The sequence below is a fragment of the Hoplias malabaricus genome, chromosome X2 (assembly GCF_029633855.1).
Source record: "Hoplias malabaricus isolate fHopMal1 chromosome X2, fHopMal1.hap1, whole genome shotgun sequence".
NCBI classification, from domain to species: Eukaryota; Metazoa; Chordata; class Actinopteri; order Characiformes; family Erythrinidae; genus Hoplias; species Hoplias malabaricus.
In genome coordinates this window covers 6,966,900-6,975,967 of record NC_089819.1, presented here as the reverse complement: position 1 = coordinate 6,975,967, position 9,068 = coordinate 6,966,900, and the positions used below count along the sequence as shown (strand labels likewise).

Here is a 9,068-nt window from a genome sequence, read left to right as displayed (position 1 = left end):
CCATTTGTCCATGGCTGATAAATATCTAGGAGGCATCCAAACTACTGTCCCAGACAACGTCTTATGGCTATCACAAACACCAGTGAAGATAAGGCACAGCACAGAACTCAGCACCCACAGTGAATACGATTGATCTAATATAAAGAACACAAGTTAGAAAAATGCTGATTAGAAACATGAAAAATGTCCAGTTTTAGGCAAATATTGTATTTTATTTATTTGTGACACACAATACAAAGTTAAATATATCATTTCATTTAATCAGAAATTTCTAATATTCACCATAATAAGAAGTAAGCAAACATTACACACATTATTATATCCTGTTACCACTGAGTACATAAAGTACACACTACTATTGGATGAAAGTTATAATAATATTAATAAAAAAAAAAAACATGCATGCATTTTGTGCTGCAGCGGAGAATTCATATCCAGTCCAGTGCAGCATGTAGGACAAAATGATGGATAGAAAAAAAGTGATTCCTGGATTAGTTACAACATATCATTTAAAGAATAGACATTAAAATACCTTGAGAAGCTAAAAGAAAGTTGCTGTGTTGTAAATTTAATATTCTTTCTATCCACATATTTTCATCTGCATTTGTACAGGAAACCTGCTTTTAATCTGTAATACAATCAAGCTGAACTGTTTTCATGCCACCCTGATACACATTCAGCTTAAAATGTAACTATGACAACAGAGCTCTGATTGGTCAACACTGTTTTGAAATAAAAATCTGATCAAGAATTAGTAAGAATAATTTAACAAAGTAAAAATAACAGTAATATATCTTATTTACAAAGCACTTAGTGAACATTATTATTATACTATTATAGTATTATTATTATTATTATACTATTATTATCTCAAATAAATGTGATTACATGAGAAGAAGAATCAAAGTGCTTTGTAGTCCCTTAATGAATTAGTTGCTCCATATATTGGGTCCCTCACACTGGGGTGGCCATGTTTAAAATAGGTTTAGTAGAGATCTCTTATACATTCAGGCCGTTAGGAGTCAGAATAAATGTATAGTATTCATGTTTCAAAGATTGATTGAAAGTTCAAAAACTGATTATATTTTTAAAAGCATCAGTACTCAAGAAACACCTAATCTATATCAAGCTGTCATAAAATCCTTTATGATTACATTGACACAGGTTTGAACTAAACAGCAAACTGTAAAAATGTGTAACAAGAAAAAATCAAATATAAAGTACACATTTTTAAAAAAAATGTGAAAATGCATTTAGATAGCACCAGAAGCACTCTTAACTGCACTCCGAAGCTTGTTCAGCTGTTTCTCATCATTGTACATAATTATAATAATGATGATAATAATAATAATTTCTCCATCTATGACTTCACTCTCCTTGGCCAGTTCCTGGGATTCTCCCGTGTAGAAAAGCATGACTTGAATTTCAGAAAATTTGTCAGGCAGGATGTGTAGTAAGTAGCAACAAAAAATTTATAACCATGATTAAGTACTATCTTTGCATTTTTCTAATACTGTGTATGTCACATGATATGAATAATCAAAATACTATGCTTTTTAGTCACTGAACAAACAAGTCTATGCTTTATAAAGGGAAATGTCGACATTGGGGGTAACATTATTAATAATAATTTTAGTACAGAATCTCTGATACATCCAGGCCAAAAGCTGTCAGTAAAACAAATGTTTTAAATGCCTGACTACTCCTTTAAATTGTACTTAATAAACATTGCTTGAAATCATGTTATCCACCTTCATCTGCACATCCATTGGAAGGTAATAAGATGATAAGTCGTACCTCATTTTTGGAGAGAGGTTCTGCATGATTTGGATTATTTTTCTTGTAGAAATTTAGAAATTCAATTGGATTCTTCATTTCCTTGCCATAGCTGAACTTAACTGGCTGGAATGATGCAAACAAATGTTAGCAAAATATGTTTAATGTTTCAGGTAAAAAAAAAATATTATTGCATTATATCAGTGGATCTAAACAAATAATTAATCAAATTATATCAGCACAGTTTCTTTAACTGATTTTACTAAATTTTGTAAGAATCATGCTGGTATCATGTATTTTATGTTGCTAAGATGAAGCATCAAATTGCTCTGTAATCATTGAAACAACCACATTTTTTCCTGCACTTACCACAACTTTGAATTCCTCTGGCTTAAACGACTCTCCTGTAATTCTCCTCACTTTTTCCATCCAGTTTGTCAACTTTGACTGATCGCAATTCACCATTTTCACATAAAATAAACAAGAGATATAAATTTCATGCTGAAGACATTTCTGTCCATGTGTGCACCAGTAAGAAACACATTATTTCAAAATGTCACCTACAGTATTTTATAAGGAAGTTTGGTAACTGTTTTGTACAGGGCTTTTGTGTTTGTGATGCAATTGAATGAGTCGTATTGTATTTTAGGATGATTTCCCATGTTATTCATTATTTATTTATTTGTTTTATTTTTTTTAAAATATACTAGCTGTACTTCACACTGTACTATTCCATGATAATGAATCAGTAGAAATACTGCATGCTGTCATCCATTTAAAGTTAAGAATGACTTTCCTTTACTCCCCAAAAACACACACACATCATATTTTAAAAGGTCCTAAAATAAAGGCAACCCATTGTGGTATTTAATGCCAATATCTTGAATGTTTTTTTAAAAGCAGTGTAACTAACCTGGTACCTTTTCTTGTACTTGTCAGAATCATCCAGCACATCCTTTAGATCGTTTGGGTCAAACATTTTTCCACCAAAGAACTTGTAAAGATCACATTCTGATATTCTTTTGATGATGTTCTTTGCTTTTTCAATGTTTGAGCATTGGATTTGATGCAGAATTTCATCTGAAAAACAGAAGAAGAGGAATATTAATGTTTGTCAATGTATTGTTATGATTACTATGGCAAGAATGAATTTTACCTGACCCTTTTTATGCTTTGCTCTTATGGAATTTTATTTTAAGTGTTTAAGTTCAAAGGAAAGAAAATGACATTTACTATTCATGACTGAATAGAAGTTATTTTTCCATAGTACCAAGTGTATATTATGAGTACCTGTGAGGTTCGTATAATCCTTTGGGTTGTCCACTGCAGCAGAGATTTTGAGGGTTTCATCAGCCTCTAACAGCACATCCACTATCCTGAAAATATGAACATAAGGAGGAAAAAATGTAAAAGTACACATACACACATACAGTGACCGATTCCACACCCAAGTAAACACCCCACACTTTACCAATAAGAGTCCTTGGGCAAGACTCCAAGCACTATATTTACCTACATATATTACATTGTAGACAATGCACTGATAAAATAATCAGTCTTTTACTTTTATGTATGGTCATATTTGATAGATTTGTAAACTTACATAAGTTCAATGGCCTTTACCACTCTGTGCTGGTATGCACTCTGGTGAAGGCGGTTGCGAATGTGGAAAAGTTCGTACATATTCATTGCTTCCTGAAGGAGATAATAAAAACCCAAAACTCAAAAATATTTTTTATATATGTTATCTATATATTATGTATGTTAAACTCACCTTGTCTCTCATGCAAATCTGTTTTCCATTAGTTTGAACATCAACAACTTTTGCAAACATCATGTAACGTTCATGGGAGAAATCCGATTTCATGCCCAAGTGATGGCAATCTCTAAATAATGAATAAAATAATCAACATAGATTATATATTATATGAATAATTGAAAGCATTTTTTTAAAACATGAATTCATCACTGCATAAAAATGAACATTTACCGAATGAGATAATCCATTTTGTCAACATCAATGCCAGTTCTCTCATTGGCCACAACCTCATACAAGTAAGATATATCCTACAAAACAAAACAATTTCTTAATTCCAGGTATGTTTTTCTCCATGTCAATAAGCTACTCATGCATATGTTTTTAAAAATGAAATATTTGCATGATATTTACCTGACGACTCATTTCTCTAGACGTATCGATAAACTCCTTAATTAACAAGATGTGTTGATTTAATAAGCTATATTTCTTCAGTTCATTGGCAACGTGAGGCCGTTGAATCAGCTTCTCAAACATTTTGACTGATTGCTGTTCATGCTGAGACAAAAAAGCAACAAGTTATCAAGTTACTGACCATTTATGCCATAGTGTTTTTCACAGTGTAGTACATACCTCATTTCCAGAAAGATGGGATATTTTCTAAAAATGTAATAAAGATATTAATCTCATTCATTCATGCACCACATCCAGTTCAGGGTCGCGGTGGGTCTGGAGCCTACTCTGAATCACTGGGCACAAGTCGGGAGCACACTGGAGAACTGGAGGGGGTGCCAGTTCTTCATGTGGCAACACACACTTTTGAGTCGCCAATCCACCTACCAATGTGTGATTTCTAGACCGTGGGAGGAAACTGGAGGAAACCCACACAGGCACGGAGAGGTCCCTGGAGTTGTGTGACAGCAACACTCCCTGTTGTGCCACCGTGCCACCCAAAAATGTTTGGGGTAATGCTTGAAGATTTATTCTGACATAGCGACTGTAGAAAATTTGCTAACCACACAATATATGCATTGCATGTGATATGCACTAAATTTAGCTCGAGATTTTGTAGTACAGATTTGTAGGAATTTGTCATGTAGGTTAGATTGTCAGTAATGAAAGCAGACAAAGCAGGGACTGTATATTTTATATACTGTACATTTTTAATTATAGCTTGTGAAAATATGGTATTGTTTATAACATCTAAACACAGTCCACCAGCAAAGCAGTTAGAACTCCACTTATAATGTCTTCATCCAATGTAAAGCTGAAAATAACATGCAAAACATAATTTTCCTTAGAAAGGTAGTCTGCTCTGGGTTTATTTGCACTGGGTAAGCTTTAGGTTGAATGCAATTAATTAGTTTCAGGTGGTCGAGCTTTGGTATGGTCTGGTCAGGTAGCCTGTTTGCACTGGCAAATGCCTCAACGAGTCCCACAGTAGCCAAATGGAGAGTCTTTCTGCTCTCGGTTGATTTCTTGAAACATGGAATTAATTGTCTTTTGTCTCTTGGCTTCTTCCTTTTTGCTACGATGAGTCGCACTCTCCAGTGGGTGCTAAATTTTTGATCTAACGACAAATTACAAGAAGTACAAAATAAATTTTCACAGTCAACCTTTGCATTGGTTTCTGCCCTTGGCCTGTATACACAGAGATTTCCCCTGACCCCCTGAATCTTTTCATTATATTATGAACCGTAGATGGTGAAAGACATAAATACTTTGCACTGAGAAACCTTGACTTTTGGCACAAATTGGTGAACCACTGTTTTAGTTAGTACCTATCCTTGCCTGCAAAGAGCCTTTGGTTGATGCTCCTTTATTACATTTTATATTTACCTGCTTTTTTGTTTTTGTTATGCTTTAAGAATGATATGAATTTTCTTAAAACTCTAATTTTGCCCCTATTCCAACTTTTTTGTAGTGTGTTGCAGGAATAAAATTTTAAATGTGTTTATTTTTAGAGACTGCAACCCTGAACTGGATAAGTGCTTACTGACAATGAATGAATGATATATTTAGAGAACATAAAAAGGTTGGTCAGTGAAAACACTGCAAATCTTTTCTTTGTACTTTTATCAGTTAAAGACAATTTCAAATGATTTAACAAATTACAGTTATTTAGTTTCTATTGCATTTGTAGTGAGTTTCCCACCTTTGCTGGTCATGGGCTTTGTATATATTCAAAATAATATGAAATCAACTTCAGTACCTTCCACTTTTTCCCCTTTTCCTTCATGAATACTTCAAATACATGAGAGAATGGACCATGACCTTGATGTGACAAACACATTAAAGACTTCAGTGAGACTTAACACTTTACAAATATTAATGCACCATAAAAAAGAAGAAGAAGAAGAAACAATAGTGGTACATTAAAGAAACAATAGTGGCACATAAGAATATTTGGTCACACTTTGGGGCTCTTTTATTATTACATGTTAAGAAAGTAAAGGTATTTCTAATTAACTGATGTTTCTTTACAAACTGTCATCAACTGCAACTAGATTATGACTTATGATTTTAATAATTTTAGTACAGAATGTCAGTTGGGTGTTACATTACAAATTAGCTGTAACTGTCTAATGAAACATGAGTATCTCACCCAGGTCATGACACAGTCCTGCGATCTGCACACAGAGCACATCTTTTTCACTAATATTTAAATGCCTCTGACGGTCTTTCAGAGTCTGGACAAGTTTCCCAGCCAGATGAGCCACTCTGTTAAAAGTGAGATATGTAATTTAATGTACATTAAATATATAGCCTGTGACATATGCATGTAAATTAGCTGACAAAGTGTTAGAACTTCACCCGATGGAGTGCTCAAAGCGATTGTGGGAAGCTCCAGGAAAGACGAAGTAACCTGCTCCAAGTTGTTTGATGTTCCTCAAGCGCTGAAACTCTGGAGTATCGATTATTTTCACGAGCAGAGGATGTATCTCAATGTGGCCATGAACAGAATCATTGAAGATCTGTGTCAAAAATGTTTTTGAAACTTCAAATATGCAATATATACAATCATATGATAACTATAAGGTGCTCACAAACATAACAGAAAATAATTTAAAGACAAAATTTTATTAGTTAAACATTTGACATGACACAAAATATCAGGTGCATTCTCAGTGAATATATTCAAAGTGTATTTGCTATTAAACCCAATATTTAAAAATACCAATATACTCCTTTTGGAAATTGTATATATTTATCAAGGTGTATGGGTTTTTTCATTCATTCATTGATCAAGTTTAGGATTGCGCAAAGCAGGAACACACCATGGAAAGGGCACCAGTCCATCTCAGGTTATTTATATAATATATAACATTTGGTATGATTATTTAGAAATATAACTGGAGACTTTACACATAAGAAATACATTTTTTAATCCCAATTACTGAGTCATCATCTAACCTTGTTCTGATTGGATGATCCTTGATCAGTTGTCATTGTTGTGTCTTGTTTTGACCTTGAAGTTCTTGAAGGCTAAAATGGGACAGCTTTAAAATGCAGTGTCAAATTTTATTATTGTGATGAAATCTGCTGTCAGAAAGTCATTTTGCATTAATCAAATTCTAGCTTCACATTGGAGATCTGGCAGTATCCTTTCTTCCCTGTAATTTAAGTAACATGTTTCAGCACAAACTGAGAAAAAAGAGAGAGAGAGCAAGTAGTATAAGCTTAATTAGTACAGGTTAAAATAATTAAGAAAAAAAAGTGAAAGTGAAAGTGAAAGTGTCAGTTGATTTTTAAATACAGTTTTCTATTTTCAGCTGGATAAGCAGTTTACAGTGAGTGAATGAACACACATTCATGCATTTCTTCTGACAGGTGTGGCAAACCTGCAGCTCACAAGCTGAGAGTGGCTCTGTCAGCTTGGTATATTCTGAGTTCTCTCTTCAGTAGGTCTCAAACCGTGCGTGATAATTGATTAATGCATTTCAATCTTTCAAGTAATTCAAGACAACACTAATAAATAGGTTATATTTAATCCTTCTCTGCAAAAAAATACAACTCTAATGTGGGCTATTTTAACTTCCAATAATTTGTGGTAAGCATATTTTGTTTAATAAATGTAATATCTTGTAAACGATCCATTATAAGACTGTGAAACAAGTTGTATTAAAGCAAGTGCATCATATACAACAAACTACAATTTTAATATGGGTATTTTTAACATTTAGTAAATTGTGGTGGTAATTGTTTTTGTCTAATTTCAATAGCTTTGAAACAATGCATTATGAATATACAAAGCCTGTTATACAGCAAAAATATTTTACATTTTTTTAAAATTGTCTTTTCCAAATTTGCTTTAGCATTTTAGATTTGACCATGAAATACCAGCATAATTTTCAAGAAGAAATGACAAAAACTTGTTTTAATTTATAATTTTGTTTTTGTCAGTGATGACCCTTACTGGAGTGAATAATTGAAATTGCAAATAAAATTATTTAATTTAAATTTTCATTTTGTCATGATATTTGGGCACACATGAAAATAGAAATGGCAAAAAATAATTTTAATATTAATTTTGGCAGGATTTACCTCTGTGGTGCAGCCGACACAATCTCCTAAATTTTTGGTCAGAAAGCAGCCTGAGAGCAGAGAAAAAGGAAAGAAAACACTCTTCTGCTGGCTGTCAAAGAAGATAAACAGCCGGCATGTGAATCTGGTCACATGACTCCATTAGGAGGGGACCTGAAAGCATGCAGGGCTGGAGGACCCTGATTACAGTGTCAGATCTCCTTCCCCATATGTGCCTTCAAAACGACTCTCTCAGAGTAACAGGGGAGTGTGTTAATACTCCCTACGAGTGGACGGCCTTCACATGATTGTTTTCCCTCCAACTCTATCTCTTAGATGACTGATGGTTTGCCTGTGAAAGGACAGCTACTCCCCTGTCTGCTTGTCTCCTTTGACTCCTGATCTCCATTGGCTGAGCAACCTTCCTCACTCCTCCCCAGACACAGGAAGTCTGTCTCAATCCACCGTTAGTTACCTGGAGAGCTCGCTCTCAAAATGACCAAACTCTGTTGATTATCTCAACGCTGGCTGCAACCTGATCAACTCAGTGCAGAGGAGGTAGTGGAGAGGGTGGAAGTGGACTGGTATGTGAGAGCATTAACACCAGAACCGAGATGTGCAGTGGTGTTAAAAGGAGAGACCTTCGCCAAGGAGGCCATAGAGGCAACAGAATGTGCTGAAGCCACCATAAACTTGCCACGGCCAGAGCGAAAAAACGCTCAAACACACATTCTCGACCCCTACCCCACAGAGAGGCTGACAGGAGTGGAGGGAAGGCCCGGTTTTCTCTGGTTCAGGCTGGCTGGAGACATAACGAGGCAGTTGGTAGCCCCCGTGATGAACCTATGCCCTCGGAACTCGAGCATCCCTCTGGTCGGAGGGCCTCAAAGCCTTGGTTAGCTGGTTGCTCCTTTCACTCAACCCCAACTCCACACCCACGCGAGTTAAATGGCTCTGTCAGGATAATTTGGTTACATATTGGCATATTCAGAGTTCTCTCTTCAACAGGTCT

At 34.8% G+C, this 9,068-nt stretch overlaps 1 protein-coding gene across 1 annotated transcript; it reads right to left on the bottom strand.

Annotated features, from left to right (window-relative positions):
* Positions 1-229: 229 nt before the first annotated feature.
* Positions 230-8,153, bottom strand: LOC136676557 (deoxynucleoside triphosphate triphosphohydrolase SAMHD1-like). The gene is made up of 14 exons (XM_066653654.1): positions 8,078-8,153; positions 6,947-7,018; positions 6,347-6,507; positions 6,138-6,253; positions 5,745-5,806; positions 3,947-4,090; positions 3,767-3,843; positions 3,551-3,662; positions 3,380-3,471; positions 3,067-3,152; positions 2,690-2,856; positions 2,146-2,223; positions 1,798-1,902; positions 230-1,417 (listed from the first exon to the last, which is right to left on the bottom strand). The coding sequence occupies exons 2-14, from the start codon at positions 6,980-6,982 to the stop codon at positions 1,361-1,363; spliced, it is 1,293 nt and encodes a 430-aa protein (XP_066509751.1). The 5' UTR covers positions 6,983-7,018; positions 8,078-8,153; the 3' UTR covers positions 230-1,360.
* Positions 8,154-9,068: the final 915 nt, after the last annotated feature.

Bases quoted from the DNA above. Each gene is read 5' to 3' on its own strand.
- LOC136676557 (XM_066653654.1), bottom strand. From the start codon at position 6,982: ATGACAACTGATCAAGGATCATCCAATCAGAACAAG. The intron at 6,508-6,946 runs GTTAGATGATGA...TTTTTGACACAG, and splicing joins GATCATCCAATCAGAACAAG to ATCTTCAATGATTCTGTTCA. The intron at 3,153-3,379 runs GTAAGTTTACAA...TCATATTTTCAG, and splicing joins GTAAAGGCCATTGAACTTAT to GATAGTGGATGTGCTGTTAG.